General features: G+C 48.3%; 1 protein-coding gene across 12 annotated transcripts in view; it reads left to right on the forward strand.

Annotated features, from left to right (window-relative positions):
- Window positions 1–18989, forward strand: part of KCNQ2 (potassium voltage-gated channel subfamily Q member 2) — a 72931-nt gene that overhangs the window by 10218 nt on the left and 43724 nt on the right. For all 12 annotated transcript variants that reach the window (XM_030288781.4, XM_041720238.2, XM_030288780.4 and 9 more), the window contains exons 2-7: window positions 11966–12056; window positions 12885–13011; window positions 14132–14307; window positions 15174–15299; window positions 17431–17541; window positions 18405–18500. In XM_030288781.4, coding sequence (XP_030144641.4) covers window positions 11966–12056; window positions 12885–13011; window positions 14132–14307; window positions 15174–15299; window positions 17431–17541; window positions 18405–18500 — 727 coding nt within the window. The remainder of the gene's footprint in view (window positions 1–11965; window positions 12057–12884; window positions 13012–14131; window positions 14308–15173; window positions 15300–17430; window positions 17542–18404; window positions 18501–18989) is intronic.

Genomic DNA, 18989 nt, shown 5'->3' on the forward strand with positions numbered 1-18989 from the left:
AGAGGCTGCACCGTCCTTTTGATGCATTTATGGGTGGTGGGAGCACCTCAAGTCATATTAAATGACACAGAGAGAGCTGCTGAGGCTTGGTGTGAGGATCAGCAGATAAATGGGATAAACAGAATAATAGAATTGCATTTGAAGGGATTTTAAAGCTCATCTTGTTCCACCCCCGCTACCATGGTCAGGGACACCTTCCATTATCTCAGGTTGCTACAAGCCCTGTCCAGCCTGGCCTTGGACACTTCCAGGATGGGGCAGCCACAGCTTCACTGGACAACCTGTGCCAGGGCCTCAGCACCCTCACAGGGAAGAATTTTTTCCTAATATCTAACCTAATCCTGTCCTCTGTCAGTTTAGATAACACCTGGCAGGCATCAAACTTGGTTTTAAATTGGGGTTATAAGTATAGGAAAAGGTAACTGAAGTGTATGAATAAAACAAATAAATAGGACTCTAAAGTTGTTTCTATCCTACTGTTTTTACCAGATGGTGGGGATGTAAACATCTGCAAATATATGGGGCATATCCCAGCCTCAAGTCTCCACCCAAGATTTGGAATAGCCAAATGTAGGTCTCCCTGGACTTGTCCCATCCATATGCAAGAACTTGGGCACCTGGGGAGCACCTCTATCAAACCTGACATTTTTGGTTCCCCTCTTTGCAGACAGCCTTTTGTGGGTGTGCGTTTGGCAGAGAGAACCTGCCCAGACCCCAGCCTGCTGTAGACAAGCAGGCTGAACCTCCAAGGGGAGTTCAGTCCTCTCTGGCCCTGCTCTTCTCCCCTTTGGGAGGTGATGGCCATTGAAAATCAGAGAAATTCACTACGGTAAGGAATTGCCTTGCTGGCTGCAGTGGCCTGGTGGGATGTCCATCCCATCTGGGAAGCACCAGGGCTGGCAGAGCCCAGGGCAGCAGCACAGGCCTGACGGGCTTGCTCACTTATTTTCCATTCGCTACAAGACAGCAGAAATTAAATGAAGATTAATTAAACATTTTTCCCCCCTCTTTCCTGCTTCCTCTTGCTCTTTGCTGTTTCTAGGGAAGACTGAAAATACGTGCTGGAGAGGAAGCTGAGCTCTGAGCATCCTTTCACGATGCAGCATATGGCCCCCACGGGACTGCAGGGAAAGGCCCTCTAATTATGGGGAAAGTCCTGCGAGGCCGGGTTACACAACCAGGATGGAGCTGCTCCTGCTTTGGTTTAGCAGCAGGCTGAGGATGCTGTGACTCCAAGTACTGTGACTTCCACGGTGCCAGGTTATAAATTGTGCTCTGGAAGTGCTGTTCCCACATCCCCCATCTCCTCCTCCTGCAGCTGAGAGCGGCCCTGGCAAAGCAGCCTGGCCGTGTTAGACCCAGGACTGTACCTCTGGCTTAGAGGGAGCAAGGAGAAGGAGCAGATGCAGGGAAGCAGACCCAGGGCCAGCTGCAGATCCAGCCAGCTGCTGAGCTCAGTGCTGCTTTCCCATGGCTCCTGGAGCCTGCGGTCCTGGCTGCGGATTGCCGTAATTCCCAAGGTCAGATCCGTGCTCGCTGCCTGGGAGGAATGGGTGGTACCTGCAGCTCTGCAGGACATGGTTTGAGCAGCACAAACCCAGCTGTGGTCCTGCTGTTGGTCATTCCCTTGCCCCACAGCTGGGCACATCTGTGTGTGCCTGTACCAGGCACCTGCACATCCCCGAGTGGAGCTGCTGGATGTGACCCAGGCGGGTGATTCCCTGTTTTTCCAGAGAATGAGCTGTGGAAGCTGCCTTGGGAGTAAGCTGGGAATTTGATGTGGGATTTCACTGCTGCCAGGCTGGCTCTGATTTCCTCTGGAGCCCAGGGGAGAAGCACCATCTCCTTCTCCTGTTCCCAGGCTAAGCTGCAGCAGCTCTCCCAGGCAGCAGTACAGCGATGCTGCAAGGCTGGGGGAGCTGCTGGGGGACTTGCATCATGCCTGAAAAAGGGGGTTAAAAGCAGGTTTTTGCAAGCCTTTGCCTGCCATTTTAAACGGGAAGGATGTTTCCCTGGCAACGAGATGGATGCTTCCCAGCAGAGCATATGGCTTCCATCGACTTTGATTTACCAGAGTGTTGAAATGGCAGCTAGATAATCTCTCTTCAGCTTTACTGTGTCCATGCCATGTGTCCCTGTTCCTTAGGAGTTTTTAAAGGGTCCAGCCCCTGCAGCACTGCCCCTGTTTCTTTCCCAGGGCTGAGGCTGCTGGGGTCCCATGCCAGGGCTGAGTCTGGGGACCTTTGCAAAGAGGGACCTGCACACAAGACCTGAGCATCGCCCAGAGCAAGGAGCTGCAGGGTGGGAAGGAAAATCTTCCTTTCCTCTGCTGTTTTTCACCAGCCAAGCAGCTCCTCCTCCTCAGAGATTATAATCCACAGACCTCTCTTCCTATTCTCCTCCCTGCTTTAAATCATTTTTAGATGTTTTCCACCTTTCACCACACAATCATCTGCCTCCTGCAGCTTGCTATTTATTGTTGTGTTTACTGGCACAGGGAAATAAGGAGAGGGAACAAACCTGTCATTTGCTGTGCGGGGAACATGGGGGAGCTGCTTTCTGGGAGCTCTTGGCTTTCCCAGGCTGGCTGGTGTGTGCCAGCCCCATGGAGCTCATGTGGCAGCCTCCTTTGAGGGGCAAAAACAGGGGAAGAGGTTCTTATCCTCACTGCTGCCCATCACTGAGGCAAACTTGATGAAAATCAGCCAACAGGTCCAAATTTTAGGTAGAGACAGGGAGGCAGCCAGACAGGGCAATGGTGTGAGGCTCATCCATTGTCAGGAGATTCACAGAGGTTTGGGCACCACCTGCTCGGTGCTGTCTGAGCCTGATTCCCATCTGCCCATGTCTGGGTGGTTCATAGCAATGAGCAGCAGCGAGGGACAGGCGTGGGGTCTGGGAACTGGCTGGGGAACGTAGCCTTAACTGAAGTGAACAGGTTGTGCTGGCAGTGAACTGCTGCATTGCAGGGACAGCTGGGGGGGACACGCATCATTCCTCCCCTCTTCCACTGATGGAGGTTTTGGGGGTGTTTTGGGTGAGGTAATGTCACCTTTTTTGCAAGTATCCAGGTGAGCACAAAATCCCTGACCTGAACGTGCTGGCTCTCAGCCCCAGCCCTGCTTGCAGCAGGCCCCCAGAGCTGCCCAGTTCAAACCAGGCTCCCTCATTCCCTTGATTTCCTGTGGCAGGGCCATGGCTTCCCTCCACTTTCTGCAGGGTTCAGCTCTCTGGGCAGCCTCTCCCTCTGCAAAAGGCTCTCGATGTGTGAGCTGTGCTCTCCTGCTCCCATCCACACCTGGCCATCCACCTGCAGAACCTGGGCTATGCCAGGGAAGAAGTGAGAGGTGACAGAAGCGATCAATTGTCCTTTTGTGCTGGGTTTAATGCATCAGGTGCAAAAAGAGGCTGTGCCCTGGCAGACCTGGCACTGTCTGTGCAGGGATCACGAGCTGCCCTGGGCCAAGGAGGTGCCCATGTGGGTGGTGGCAGGATGATGTCCCATCGCCCCTGGGGAGCACAAATCTGCTCAGGGAAACTTTGCTGATGGAGAGGAAAAGGTGGAAAAGGACTTTTCAGAGTTGCAGTTTTGGGAGACTCAAAATAGTTCTGTCAGTGGTGAAGTTAAGCAGGGATTGACTGGCAGCTGGTGTGATGTTCTCTCCCTGCGGCATAACTGGGCTGGTTCAGCAATTTTTTAGGGCTAAAGAGCACTGTCTTCTAAATGCTGAGCTCTCCAAAGATCCAAGTCTGTTTTGTGTCCCTTCACCCTGGGCAGCTCCTCTGGGCTGCCTGTCTGCATGGCCCTGATGCTGCTCCTGGGAAAAAATGTTCCCATGCTGACAGGAGCAGCTTCACAGGCACGGAAACACCAGGACCATGTTCTGCCACCTCTGCTGTGGAGCACCGTGATATCCCACAGTGTGGGGAAGGGATGCAGAGCTCCAAAACTACCACAGGCCCTTTATTTCTGTTTGTTGGACCTAATCCTGCGTTCTCTTTGCCAAACTCAGGTGTCTCTCAGGCATTGCAGGGTTTGGACTCAGCTGAGCTGGAGCCTCTCCTGTGCCAGTGCAGCCCCCTTGGCTTTCAGGGGATTATTCCTGATTTGTGCTGGAGTGGGTGAGAGGGAACACCAATCCAAATTATTGTGGCATTCCTGTTATTACTCAGGTTACTTTTTTTTTTACCCAGTTTGGAGGTCATTGTCTTTTGGGTACTGAAATCAAAAGGCTGTAAGCCAATTATTTTGCACCTTAGCTGTGAGCTCCTGCTCATTACCTGGTTCAAGAGAGGTAAAATTAAACAGATGTTGAAATTAACAACTCTTAGATTTTATATGGGCAGTTTGCAAATATTCCCTTATTTTTCCCAAGACTGTTAATTAAACAAACAAATGAACAAACAAAATCAGCAAGGCTTTGGTAATCCTTGCATTTTACACTTCGGTGTTATCCATTAGCCTCTGGTTTTCAGAAACCACATCCTTGTCTTCTAACTATCAACGAATGAGGCTGGGGATGGGCCCTGGGAAGTGACTGGGGCATCTGAGTGCCTTCAAAATTTCCTGTATCTGGAATTGTTCTTCACTCTTAGCTGGGAGGGAGCCCAAGAGTGACAGTTCTGGGGTCCTGCTTTTACAGCAGCACAAGCCAAGGGCCTCACCCATGGGGAAACTGAGGGTTTTAAAGGCAGCAGAAGGATTTGGAGCTATTTAGTTGCCTTCTGTGGGTATGGAACAGTTCAGATGGCTCCTGAGAGCTGCTGAGCCCCTGTGGCAGCAGCTCCCTAAGGATGCTCTCAGCAAGGATTTTTGGTTTTGAGGTGCTGAAATTCGTGGTGCTGGGGAAGGGAACCTGGAGGAGCTCAGGGGGATGGAGCTCATCATTTGTGGGCAGGAAACATTGGTCTCCAACTGAATATCTGCTTCTGGGACAGACCTTTGAAAAACTGGCTACTATTCCTGTCTGCTGCAGGAACCAGCCCGATTGGAGACAATCTTCCTATCTGCAATTAGACCAGAGCCTATTTTTGTATATCACATTCCCTGGAGGAATGTTTAGATGAGATGCAGCATTACATTTTATAGGGGCAGCTTTCTTTTAACCCAGTTCCAGAGCTCACCTCAGATCGAGTGACTTGCCCAGGTCAGTCAGAGGAGTTTGACCTCGGCAAGAGGAATTTTAATTCCTGCATGCTCCAACCATGCAGCATTTCCTTGGCTTCTGAAATTTATTTTTCTTGAGGTTGCGGAAAAGCAAGGCTTAAGAAACAGAAATAACTTGATCTTCCAATAGGCATAAAGGCTGGATCAGGAAGGTTTCTATTCTGTGCTCACTAGCAATGATTTCTCCAGGGTGGGGAAGAAGCAGAGGCTCTTTTGGGGGAATACCCTGTGGGATGAAAGAGAGACAGTGCTCAGATTTCAATCTGAATAATGTGGGTATTGCATGAGACAGCAACTTTCCCTCACATTAAAATCAATGAACATGATCTGAATAAATGCCTGCACAGACATTTTAAGAATTACTTAAATGTCCAATATTTTATACTCTTAATTTACCTCCCAATGCACTGTAATTGCACCGTGGGCTTTAGGATTCTCTCCCAAGAACCATTTCTGCAGCTGCATGAATATATTTCTCCCCACCAAATTTTTTGAAAGAAAGCCTCAGCCCAGCAGAGCTGGATCCCAGCAGGAACAGACTCTTCTGGCAGGTGCACAGGCTTGATTAATACTTTGGGTTTTCCTCCAGACATCTGGCTCCTCTGAGGCTGCGTGTGCAGGGTGAGGAGAATATGCAGACAAGCATTTCCAAGTGATTCATTCTGGGTGAGGACAAAGCAGAACATTGGAGCTAGAACTTTGCATGCAGTCATTATTATTAATAAGGCTTTTATTCAGCCTGAGTTAAATGATTAGAGCCAGCCTGTTAAAAAACCCAAGCAATTCCTTACATTTAACTCCTTTTCCTACTGTAAGCGTTCAGATCTTGATCTCCATTCCCTGGCATTTCCAGACAGCTTTTGTTCTTTGAGGCTTCAATCCAGAAAAGCTCTTAAGCTCACTCTTGCTCCTAAGTGTGAGGATACACAATCCTTTGTTGGACTAGGGACAAATTATTTCATGGAAACCCAATTTCAGCTCAAATTCCTGCAGTCCATGGGTTTGGATCAGGACTCTGGCACTCCTGTTACAAGCAAGGGCACAGGGCTGGAGGAGCTTTTGGAGTGGCAACTGATATCAGAAGTGGTGGATATTGAAAAAAAAATTTCCTAAATCCTGCTTTTATTTCTGAGAAATGTGCTTCCTAAATAGAAGGGAGGCAGGGCAAGAGGTTTTCTTCTGACTTGGTTGTGGCACTTTGCCATGCTCCTACAGGGGGATTCCACAGATGTGTAGCTGTGGCACTTGGGGACATGGTTTAGTGGTGGCCTTAGCAGTGCTAGGGAAGGGTTTGACTCAAAGATCCTGGAGGGTTTTTTCAACCTAAATCATCCTATGATTTTCCTTCCCATCCCAGGGCCAGCCCTTTAACATGGATCTCTGGGAGCTGTTTCTCTGTAGCCTGATGAAGTCTCACCTCCCAGCACACCATCCAGAGCCTGGCTGTGCACACCACAGCCTGCCCTGAACGCTGCTTTGTCCTCTGGAGATGCTCCAGTGCTCCTTTTAGACCACCTGCTCCAGTGGAAGGTGTCAGCCCCTTGGAATTAGGTGATCTTTAAGGCCCTTTTCAACCCAAACCATTCCACAGTTCACACCAAATCCTCGGTGCTCTTATGGCTTTGTAAGGGGGTTTTTATTGAGGCTGCTCAGGCATCACCTAAGTGCACTGAGAGTGCACAGGAGGTGTAAATGTTGTCCCAGGCAGGCCTTTGATAATGATTTATTAAAATGTTTATAAACCATGACAATCCCTGCCTTGGAGCCAGCCACTGTGTTCATCACAAACATTTCCTACCCACATGGATGCTCAGGGATCCTCCAGGCTCATCCAAGGAGCAAAATCTCATGACAGAGGATGGAGGTGGCCATGGCCAAACCTGAGGGGATTGAGATGCCATCAGGAGTTATTTTTGGGAAGGAGAACATTTATTGAAGCACAGCACCAACAGGCAGGAGTCTCCACTTCTATTTCCAGCTCTTCTAGTGACAGTATTTGCCTTGGGAGCTGATTTTGGCTGAGACCAAGTGATGTGGGAACCCAGAGTGAGGTATTCAGGCTTCTGTTCAGCCTTGGAAGTGAGCAGCCAGGTTGAAGTCACAGCAGGATTGCTTACATGAATAAAGATGATGGATGCTCCTGGCTAAGGGTAGGTGCCATACAACAAAGTTTTTATCCCTGGAAAAGTCATGGCTTTCTCAGCATTTTGCTTCTGACTCAGTGGAGGTTTAGATTGAGCTGCAAATATTCCCATTCTGATTTTGAGGCTCTCTGAGCACTAAAAAGCATTTGCCACTCTCTGTTCCTCTTTGCTGTGGATGCTCTTTCACCTTCACTTATTGTCATTTCTGTATTTTCCTGGCCTTTGATTTACTTCAAAGTTTTAGGTACTTGAACTGCAGGGTTTTACAGAGCCCACAGCAAATGGATTTATGGGGATTGCAGCTGGACTGCACATAAGCACATCAGTTTTCTTTTAGCACAATTATCAATGCCTTGTTTACATCCCCAAAGTAATTTTCAAGTGTTCTAAATGTTTTAAGTTGCTTTTCATTGTGCAGCTCTTGAATGCCTGTTGTGAAATACTCCTTCCTTTCCAGCTTTGCCCCTTCTAATTAAACAAATCATTAATGGCCTTTCCCAGCTCCAGGGAAAGCCATCAAAGTGGCCAACAAGCACAGTGGCTTATTACAAGCTTCTGTCACCTCCTTGTGTTGTATCCATCCAGTTGTTAATTGGTGGTGCTCCATCAGAGGAACCCCAACATTTCTGAATATCAGTGAATGTTATTTGAATATGAGTATTTCAGGAATAAATTTAGAGGCCTTTTAAAATGCTTATGTAAATGGGCATGTAGATTCCAAGGGGGTTTCTTTTGGAAGGCAAATTAGATGATTAACCTGAGAAGCTTTATGATGATTACATCATGTGCTTTCACTGAGGAAAAAAAAAAAAAAAAAGAGAGAGAAGGACAATCTTTCGTGTTTCATGCATTTTAAATATTTTTATTTCCAAGGGGGAGTTCAGTCATTCCTTTTTCTGTTGCTAACCTGAAGCACGGTGGATATAAAATCTGGATATGCAGATTTGGTGCTGGGATTTAAAAATTGTAATAAGAAGCTTGCACGGGTGTTTTAAGTCAACATAACCTTTGGATGTAAAGTCAGACTTTGGAGGTCTTTGGATTTACTGGTATTAACAGCAGTCAGATTTGCACAGCTGAGTCTTGGCTGAGCTTAAAGGTCTCAGCAACATGTGTGAGGGATGGCAGAGCAGCAGAAGGTGCTGGGGCCTGCAGGAATGAGAGGTGAGTGAGAAAATGCAATGAGGTGTCCTTCTCCAGCAGGCTGGAGACAGATTTCTCCTTCCTGTCACTCTGGAGAGGAGGCAGTGGTCCCAAGCCACCCTGGATGCTGCCTGGAGTTTCGGGGATGCAGGGTGCTGACCCAGCCACGCATCGGGCAGGACCTGTCTGCTCGGGAGGAATATACTGTCTTCTTCAATGTTCCAAGCAGAATTGGCATCTTCAATGTAAAAATCATTAGATGGGACCTAATTAATGTTCCTTATTGCAAACTAACATTTCCCAGAGTCAGGCTGCAGACGTAATTTACTTTCATTAGATATGTAGCTTTAAAAATTAGATTAATTCCGACTGCTACACTATTTATTGGCTTGTTTCCCTTTCCTTAGCTATCCATTATGGTCTGAAGCCCTTTCCTGATCTGTCTGGGTAGATTAGGTGGAATTAAAGCAGAGTCCAGCTTCCTGTTCCCCACTGCCCTCCCCCTGTGACAGCTCAGAGGATACACGCCCTGATGTGCACGTACCTCTCAGCTTCCCTCTTCCTCTCCTCTGTCCAAAGGGGACATGCACATCCCTCAAACCCTCCTAGGAGCCAGACAGACCTGAACCCCCCAAATGCAGTTTCCTTGCAGAAAGGTGCCATTCTCTGGGTCTCCTTTTCCATCCCCCCAGAGGCTGGTGAGCCACACGGTCAGGCAGAGGAGCTGCATCACCCTGGAGCAATTTCGGGATGTATGTGCAGCTCATCCTGTGCTGATGCAGAGCCTGCATCCCTTGCTGGCAGGACTGCTCCTTACCTGCTGGCTGGGCCAGGGAGATCCCTTACCTGTTGGGACTGAGCCAGGGCAGGTTTTTGTCCCTGTGGGATTTGGCCATGGATCTCCCATGCTCTGCTGGAGAAGCTGGTGCATTCCCTGCTGCCTCCTGTGCTCGGCAGAGCTGTAATTAATGCCGGCCCTGCCAGCCTGATCTGCATCAGCTCTCCCTGGCAATGGAAGCCCTGGGGAGCCCAGAGTGGAAATTGCAGCAGCTCTGAGCTGGCCCTGGGGAGCTGAGGAGCACAGAGAGCTGGGGATGAGGCTGCAGGGATGTGCTGGAAGGGGGAGAAGCAGCAGCCAGGTGTCCAACTGCTCCAGTAGCACCTGGAGGTGCCCCAGCTCTCCCCATAACCACAGCGTGCACAATCCATCCTCGGGATTGGAAGTGATAAAGCAATTTCTATTTCTTATTTTCCCCCCTGTCTCATCAATATCTGTCTAGTGACAACTTAACATACAGGAAGCCTCTTTTTTTTTTGTGGTGTGTGTGCCTGCCAGGACTCATGAATTGATACTGGCTTTATTCTGGATCCATCCAAGGTGATCAGCTGAGCAAACAGTGTGCAAGCTTGCCCTGATATTGATATTTTGCTTTCAGCCCTTCCTCAGGCACTTTACAGTGATGTTTGGTCACAAAAATAAATACAGCTCACATTCTACTTCTTTAATCAAAAAATATAGAATTCTCTTTTCCCTTGATCCCTTTCCATTATAGTTTTGTTTGTTTGTTTGTTTGTTTCATTTTTATTCTCTCATTGATTATTCATTTGTTTCTCACTTCAGCATGGAAGTTTGCAGCAAAATCTGGGCCATTCTGGGAGTGCAGCAACCTAGTTGCAGCTCCTTCCCTCCTGGAGTGTGGGATTCTGCTCTCCCTGTCACGGTGTGGGCAGCAGTGGGGCCCTTCTCCAGCTCCCAGGGCATGGCCCCAGCAGCCTGGAGGGTGTTGGGATGGATGGATGGATGGATGGAGCACAACTGCAGGGCAGATTGTGGTGGGGTTGTTTATGGCAAGGGTTTTAAAAGACCAGCTTGGGGAGAAAAGATATTGAAGTGGGACCTAGACAAGACATTGAGTGACACTGTGAGTGGGATTGCAAGGGAGGTTTTCTTACTCTCCTGAGGCTGTTTCAAGTGTCTGCACACCAAAGGTGGTGTGAGAAGGAGAAATTTGCAGTGGGAAATCAGGCAATTATCTGCTTGATGCTGAATTCATCTTGTGGCTGATAAAGCTCAACTTTGGCTGAGATGGCTCTGAAGGTCCCTTACTTCCAGCAGTCCCTACCTCACCACCACGTTTCAGCCTGTGGTTCGATTAAATACTGCAAATCTCCCTATTTTTACTCATTACTGTGACATTAATGGTCACTGCAAAGCCACAAGCATGACCTGGTGGTGTGAAACTCCTTTTCTATATTCACCAAAAAGCAACAGCCCCCACCAGCAGAACCAAACCTTATAAATATTCACAATGCAGGTTGTAGGAATGTGAGACAAAGTCAGACAGATGAATTATTTAATGCTCTTGAAGAATGCAGCTTTTAGTTTCTCCTTGCACTGGCCTACTTTATTGTATTAGTAAATCGATCCTGAGTAAATTAATTTCCCTGCTTTTGCTGGAGCGAGCAGTGGGCAGGGGTGGCAGCCTCCATCCTTCCATCCTTGAGCAGATGCCAGGACACCTCAGCAGCTGCAGATTCAGGCACTGAGTGTCAGAAGGGAGCTGAGCTCCTGTCACTCACTCTGTGCCCTTTGATTTGCAGCAGAACATCCAGCGCTGGGCAGCCTTGATGGGGGCAGGCAGTGAGTGACAGGCTGGGGTGGCACTGCCCAGGCTGCTCCTGGGAGCCTGCCCGTGGGTGGAGATGTCAGTGCTGGGGTTGGAGCATCTCCCTGGTTTGGGGGTAAATTAGAGCTGATATCAAGGTTGTATCCCCACAGCTTATGGCAGGATGAGGCTTCTTTTGTCCCTGAAGAGCTGGAACAGAGACCAGCCCAGCTCCCTCCCCAGTGCCAACAGCACCAAAATCACATTCCCTGATCAAACCCCTCTTCTGTCCCATGGCTGGCCACAGAAGAGCAGACTAACAACCACCCACCTCCCAGTGATGCTCCAGCAAACCCAAAAAATCACCAGTCTTTCCAGGCAGCGGGGAGTTAATGTGGAGTATCTGCCTGAGAAAGCAACATTAAATCCACCCAAAAATGTCCCACTCTGGCAAGAATTGCTGCACCACTTGTGAGTTTTTGTGGATGTAAATGCATAAGTAGAGCCCATGCTGTCAGGCCATGCTCCTGCTCCTCAGCCAGTCTGCTCCCCTCTTATCCCAGTTAAAAATGTCCCTGCTCATCTGGGTGCTTTTGGATGCTGAAAGGGCTGACACTTCCTTGGAGAAAAAAATGTCAGAAGTGATCAGAGCAGCCAGCTGGAAGGGGAATTGCATTGGCACTGGCCAAACTGGGGATAGTCCAGTGGGTCCACCCACACAGAACTCTTCCAGTTAGCAAAAATGGGCACTTGTCTTACCCTTTTCACATGGTGCTATAGCAGCTGTGCAGTGAATACCCAGAGAGAAATATATCCAAAATTGCTCTCTGAGTTTGTTGGATGAGCATGAAAATTTACTGCCATTAAGACTGACCTTTTCTCTCTCTCCTTTTTTGTGTCCTTAGTTTTCTACTAGTGTTCTCCTGCCTGGTGCTGTCTGTCTTTTCCACCATTGATGAGTACCAGAACAGCTCAGAAGGGGCCCTTTACATCCTGGTAAGTGGGGGCTGACCGTGAAGTATTAAAATAAGGTCAAAACCACAAAAAACCCTGAGATGGGATATTTGAGGCAAGAATTTAAGCTGCCCTTTGTGAGAAGAGGACCACTCAGGCCTGTGGGTCAGAAATGGGAAAAAAAATTTAAAAAATCTGGGGTTGCTGGATTCACCTGTCTCCTCTCCTTTTGTCTGTTTTCCTCATCAAATCAAAAGGTGCTCCAGACTAATTAGGGCTTCACTGGGTTTGACACATGAGAAAGTTGAGACAAGATCTCAAAGGGAAGGGAGCATGCACAGGATATTCAGGTGGAGATGGAAAGAGATGGAAATAAACTGAAAGAGATGGAAAGAGCTCACGTGGCATCAAGGGATGGAGGATCCACACCATGCCTGCACCAGATCTCCCAGCACACACAGGCAACCAGCCAGTTTTCTAAGGAAAAAGCTGAAATCCCCTTCTGTTATCCTCTAGGATCAGTGATTCCCATCTCTGCTCTTCCCTCTGCATTAACTGAGTTGAGTCCTGGAGTCTGGTGGCAGGGATACAACGAGGTGTTCATCAGTCCTGTGATGGAGGAACAAGCACAATATGAGGAGGTGTAAAACTCCAGATCATGACTACAACGTGCAGCACCTCTCACCAGGCTGGGGAGGAGGAGGGAAGACACAGAAGCAGAGATCTGATGATCTCTCAAGCCTGGGCTCTCTGTTGAGTGGTGCAGACTGCTCAGTGATGTATTTTCTGAGGTCGTGGGTTTGCCCTGGATTCCGGAGAGTGCTCTCCACCATCCTTTCTTCCCCACTAATGGCACTGTCCTCCCTGCAGGAAATCGTCACCATCGTGGTGTTTGGGGTGGAATACTTTGTGCGGATCTGGGCTGCCGGCTGCTGCTGCCGCTACCGGGGCTGGAGGGGACGCTTGAAATTTGCCCGCAAGCCTTTCTGTGTCATTGGTAAGAGCTGAGTCCCTGCACGAGATTTCCCGATCCAGGATGGCCATTCCAAGCATGGTGCTCCAGTGTCTTGCATGTGTTTTGGGGGTTAAACTTCAGCTGCTTCATGGTTACCTTGAGAAAGGGAAAAACCCTAAAGGCAGAAGTCCTAATCCATGTCCTTGCTTTTTGTGATTTGTCACTGGGCTCTCCCTGTTTTCTGCTCACCTGAGAGCCATCCCAGTGCCCTGCATACCTCACGTGTCACTGACATCTCTCCACAGCCCAGAAACAGGGTTTAGCCAGGGGAAGCTGAGCACAGGAACTGGAATCCTGCAATCCTGTGTCCAACCTCCACACCAAATTGTTCCCAAGTCTTTGAGACTCCATGTCTCACTCTGCCTTCCCTGGTACTGATGAGCTGCCTCACAAGGGAGTTGTGAGACTTAATTAATTATTGTTTGTAAAGCACTCAGAGAGTCTCCTGTGAGAGGGGCCAGCTGGGCACAGCAGTGATATTTTCTGGGATTAGACATGGACAGAGTGGCTGTGCCCTTTGCTATGGAGGCTGCCTTTGGGAGGTGGCAGTGGTCATATGCAGGATATCAGTTTATTCCACAGAAAAACACTCCTATAAATTTTTCTGTAGCAAATCAGAGAAGAGGGAAGTTTATGGGATCTTTGATCTGTATTGAGCAAGATTTTTTTTTCTTGCCAATTTCTTGGACTTCCTTTGTCCTTAAGCATTTTAAGATTACTATGGAGGACATATGGATTTTCATTCCCAGTGTAGATGGAGGAATTCCCTGCTCAGTGAAACAGGCAGCTTTGGCTGATAAAAGAAGGGGCCTTTGGCAAGAATTTAATCCAATGTTAACACTGAATCAGATCAAAATCCATTTGCAGTATTTTTGACCCATTTTCTATGGGAATGATGACCATGGAGAAGGAAACCAGGGTGTCCCCACAAGGTGTGCATGGCTGCTTTGCTCCAGTTTCAGATTAGTGCTGTGTCCTTCCAGCAGGGGATACAAGAGTGGGGGACCCCTGTCACGCACAGCCCGAGGCAGTGGCAGGGCCATTCCCTTTGGTGGTGGTCTGGCAGTGCTTCCTCACCCTTCCCTGCCCTGTGTTCCCTCAGACATCATGGTGCTGATCGCATCCATCGCCGTGCTAGCGGCGGGGTCCCAAGGGAACGTCTTTGCCACCTCGGCACTCAGGAGTTTGAGGTTCCTGCAGATCCTGCGCATGATCCGCATGGACCGGCGCGGCGGCACCTGGAAGCTCCTGGGCTCTGTGGTCTACGCGCACAGCAAGGTGAGCAAGGCAAGGACGTGGAGCTGCTCTTGGTGTTCTCCCCACCACAGACGCTGCTTTGGTTCAGCTCTCCGTCCCAAAGTTCTTCCAGGCCTGGGGAGGTTGGAAGGACATTGTAGGTAACACAGGGAAACAGCACAGTCAGAGACACAAGGTTTGATGGAGTGCTCCATCAGTCAAGAAGGGAAGGGAGAGAGAAATTCCAGTCATGAAACCAGCCCCTGGTGTAAGGGGATCAGTTCGGGAAGAGGTTGTTCTTAAATTTTTGCTTCCTGATGCTGTATTTATGATTTTAACATTCCTCCTGCTTCCTTCACTTTCTTTTCCCTAGAGAAGCTTAGCCAGCTTCTCCAGCACTATGTAAAAATCACAGGAAATTTATGTGTCTCTTTTGTCCACCCTTGCACTAACCTAATCAAAAAAATAATCACTCCTGTGAATTCCAAATTAAAATTTGGGGGATAGTCCATCCAGACCCCAACTTCACAGCTCCTCCTTAAGTGGATTGGACCTGCCATAAGTAGAATCTCCAGGGATCTTGGGGGTTCCTATTTCAGTTTCGACTCCACTTCCCTGTGTAAACTGGGGATTTATCAGAGTTTTTGAAGTCTCAGTTCCAGTTCTTGCAATAATTGAGCTCTTAACACTCCCTTCTCCATTTGCTGTGTGTTTTTGGATGATTTGGTCTTCAAATGGCAGAGCCACGGTCCCATCACAGAAAGTGCCATCACTGATCTCCAGCCAAAGCCCCAAAACCCAAACAAGTGCAGGGAAAGTTCAGATCCAGCAGCAAGCAAGAAACTCAGCGTTTGGAGATGCGCACCAGGACTGCAATTATTCTCTTCTTTCTTTTAATGATCTCACAGGAGCTGATTACTGCCTGGTATATTGGCTTCCTGTGCCTCATCCTGGCCTCTTTCCTGGTGTACTTGGCCGAGAAGGGAGAAAATGAGCACTTTGATACATACGCAGATGCACTCTGGTGGGGTCTGGTAAGTAATTTCCATAGAGCAGCTGCTGGTTATTAAAATAAAATGTCCATTAACCCTCCATCTTCTATCACTTACGTGAGGTATTGACTTAGAGAGTGCTTAGTTAACATTTTTATTAAATGGCCTCAGGCTGTTCCATTTAGCTCTTTTTCTTACATAAACCTCATAGAAATTGTTAGGGGATCATATTTCTGAATTGGCTGGAGCTGCAGGGGAACCCAGAACTGGTGTGCTCCCCATCGTGGAGTTGAGCTCTGTCGTGACAGAGGCAGGTCAGAGAGAAATCCTGCACCACTGGGTGCTTTGATCATTGTTTTGACAAGTATTGCTGCCCTTTAATTATTTAAATTGCACTTGGGGAAGGCGCTGTTGAATACGCTGGAATAAATTTCATAAAATTAATAGGGCCTAAGTAGCAGGAAGGCTCCAGTGGGACGAGCACTCCCTGTCACATTTCCGCTGAAAGGGCAGTACTTGTGGTTTGCTGTGCTTGTGTGTGTGCATGTGAATTATTGGATTACCCCATTAACAAAGAGAGAATTAATAACGTTCTAATCTTCTTGTGTTATTGTTCTTCTGCTCCATCACTAGTTTGGCCTTGGTTACAAAGCATGTAATGAAAATCCCCAATCTGATCAAATCCCAGTAACAGGCTTGAGGAGGAATCAGCTGATCAAGCAGCTCCTCCATTCCAACAAAGGGAAAGAGGCAGTAAATTGCTCTTCAAGCCCCTTAGTTAGGACAGAAAAATAAAAACAAAGCTAAATTTGACATAACAAGAAAATAAACAATGAGGGGAAAGTGACAGTCCAGATTAGAGCTCAGTCTGGGGAGAATCATGGGCAGACTTATCCCTTCTGCTTCTGAGACTGTTTTGCTGCTGAGAAGTTCAGAAAAAAATTTGAGCTTCTTTAAAATAAACAGTTTTTGTCAGAGTCCAGCTCATGGATCCAATATGAGCAGATGTTGAGAGATGAGACAAACCAAATTTCAGGTTCAGAAGTGCATCCCTTGGTTGATCTTAGTGTATCCAATGCTTGTTGTTATCTATAGAAATTACAAAAATATTTTAAACCAGCTTTGCAGTGATTATGGAGAAAGCCTTGCTCTGACTGCATTTCAGTAAGGATTACCCACTTTGATGCATTTTTTAACCACTTGGTCAAAATAGCATCTAATTGATAAGGCTTTTAGTGGGCCCAATTAAAAGGCGCTTTGGGATCGTACTTCCATTTGTGTAAAAGTGATTTTTTATTCTAAATGGAATGCATGTTTCCAATGCCACATCAGCATGGTGTCAGCTCCCATCCCTGTGGCCAGCCCTGTCCATGGGGGCTGTGTGTCAGGGACAGCCTTTGGGATCAGAAGTCTCAAAGATGTTTCTAATCAGACCATCCCTCGCTGCCTTGTCCTGCCAGTCCCAGGCTTTCCAAATCCTCTTGGAAGCCTTGGGGGAATAGCCAGCATTTCCCAGCAGTGATGTCCATGGACTGAAGTGGGAAAAAGTGTCTTCTGCAGTTTGGAATTCTCAAGTTCTCAAGTTCTTCTCCAAAATACAGACAGCAGCTTGCCAGCTCTCTCCTGGTGCATTGCAATAACACAAAACCTATCCCTAAATGAGGCGGTGTGAAGGAGCCCTAATTCATCCTCTCAATCTAACAGGCTGCTGTTAAGCAGGGGAGTGGAGACCAGCTGATGGGCACTGCTGGGAAGGTTGGCAATAAACAGCAGCAGAGCTCTGTGCATGCAGAGAGCTTTCCTGAGCTGCCGAGAGGGACTTTGGGGAGCGGAGCCGGTTCGCTTCCCCTGCCGAAGGCACAGCCCCTCCTGGGGGAGGTTCCGAGCTGCCGCCAGCCTCTGCACCAGCTGGCAGCTCTCTCTGTAACAGCAAATGGCACCAAAATGCTCCCAGCTGGTGTGAAGCAGGATGGGTGTTGGGGTGTCTCTGCATCCCGTGGAGCTGCCCATCCCTGCCCCAGGTCTCTGACCCGCACCGTGGCTCGCACAGCTCGGGGCACACGGTGACTTGGCTCCTCCGTGTGCCACTCGGCTGTTGTAGAAGTTTTGGCTGTGTTGTTTCAGTTTTTAAGGCTGTCTGACCAAGGGCTGGGCACTGATCTCCTCCCTGCAGATCACTCTCACCACCATTGGCTACGGGGACAAGTATCCACAGACCTGGAACGGGCGGCTGCTGGCGGCGACCTTCACACTCATCGGCGTCTCCTTCTTCGCCCTTCCTGCTGTAAGTGGGTGCTGAGCTCACCTGAGCCTTGTCTCCAGCCCCTGGAGCTCTGGTGGCACTCTAACAGCTACAATGTGATGCACTCCTGACTGTAATGCTCTGTGGCTTTTGAGGCAGAAAATGAGGGAGAAAAAAAGCCTGTTTGAATATCCACAATTTGGGAATCGTGTGCATGAGCAAATGGGATGGGAACTCTAGATTTGGCTCTGCACAAATATTTATGGAAGCAATAAAAAACATTTTTTTTCCACAGAAGGCTGTTCCTTGGGGTAATTAATGGCTTTAAGATGAAAGAGGGTAGATTTAGATTGGCTATTAGGAAGAAATACTTTCCTGTCAGAGTGGTGAGACACTGCCACAGGTTGCCCAGAGAAGCTGTGGCTGCCCCATCACGGCCAGGCTGGACAGGGCTTGGAGGAGCCTGATCTAGTGGAAGGTGTCCTTGTCCATGGCAGGGGGTTGGAATGAGGCGAGCTTTAAGGTCCCTTCCAACCCAAACCAGTCTGTTATTCTGTGATTACACATTTCAACAAATTCCCCCTGTCCCTTTGGCAGTGCATTTTCACACAGTGATTCCTATGGGGGTAATTTCCTGAATGCCAGCACACTGGGGTTCTTTTGTATTTTATCAGTTGGCTGGAGGTAGTTTGGGAAAATTTGCAATTCCAGTGGGTGCTAGCAAAGTCTGCTGCCCCTTGGAAAATGTACACCATGGCTTCCAGGATGGAGGCTCTTTCCTTCCTCTATGTTTGAATCAAAAAAATGAGCCAGGAAAAAACCTTTGGAGGGAAAGCTAATCACAATTTTTAAGTGGAAGCTTAACTAAACCCCTGCTAGTGGCAAATTGTTGTTCTCTTCTCCAGGGCATCTTGGGTTCTGGATTTGCTCTGAAGGTTCAAGAGCAGCACCGACAAAAACATTTTGAGAAGAGGCGAAACCCAGCAGCGGGCCTGATCCAGGTGAGGGTCACATCCAAGGATCCTTGTGGTGACATCTTCCTGGTTTTAGGGGGCTTCATAAACTTTTAGAAGTTGGGGAGGAGACAAATGGGGCAGTGTCTGTAAGGTGTGAGACAGCAGCTGGTGACTGGTTTTGTCTGGGAATAAATGCCAGGAAATCAGCTAGGGGAAAACAGCATATGGGGTAGGGAATCTAGAGAGAAAAGGGATGGAATTCAGCAAGCAGCCAGCTCAGCAAGACAAATGCATTAGGACAGTCTGTTTTCACCCTTTTTTCCTCCCCAAAGAGAATATTTATCCTGATATAAAGGTACAGTTGGGAGCATTTTCTTCATGAGAACAGATGTCCGTGCAGAAGGCTTGCCTTGTTGTATGTCTTGGAGAATTGGAATTAGTCATTTTACATTCCCCTGCTCCTCTCTCTCCACATTTTTCACTTCTAAATGTGCAACAACACCCATCCTGACCTCAGCCTGGCAGTGAATGCCT

This window comes from Taeniopygia guttata, chromosome 20 (assembly GCF_048771995.1).
Source record: "Taeniopygia guttata chromosome 20, bTaeGut7.mat, whole genome shotgun sequence".
NCBI lineage: Eukaryota > Metazoa > Chordata > Aves > Passeriformes > Estrildidae > Taeniopygia > Taeniopygia guttata.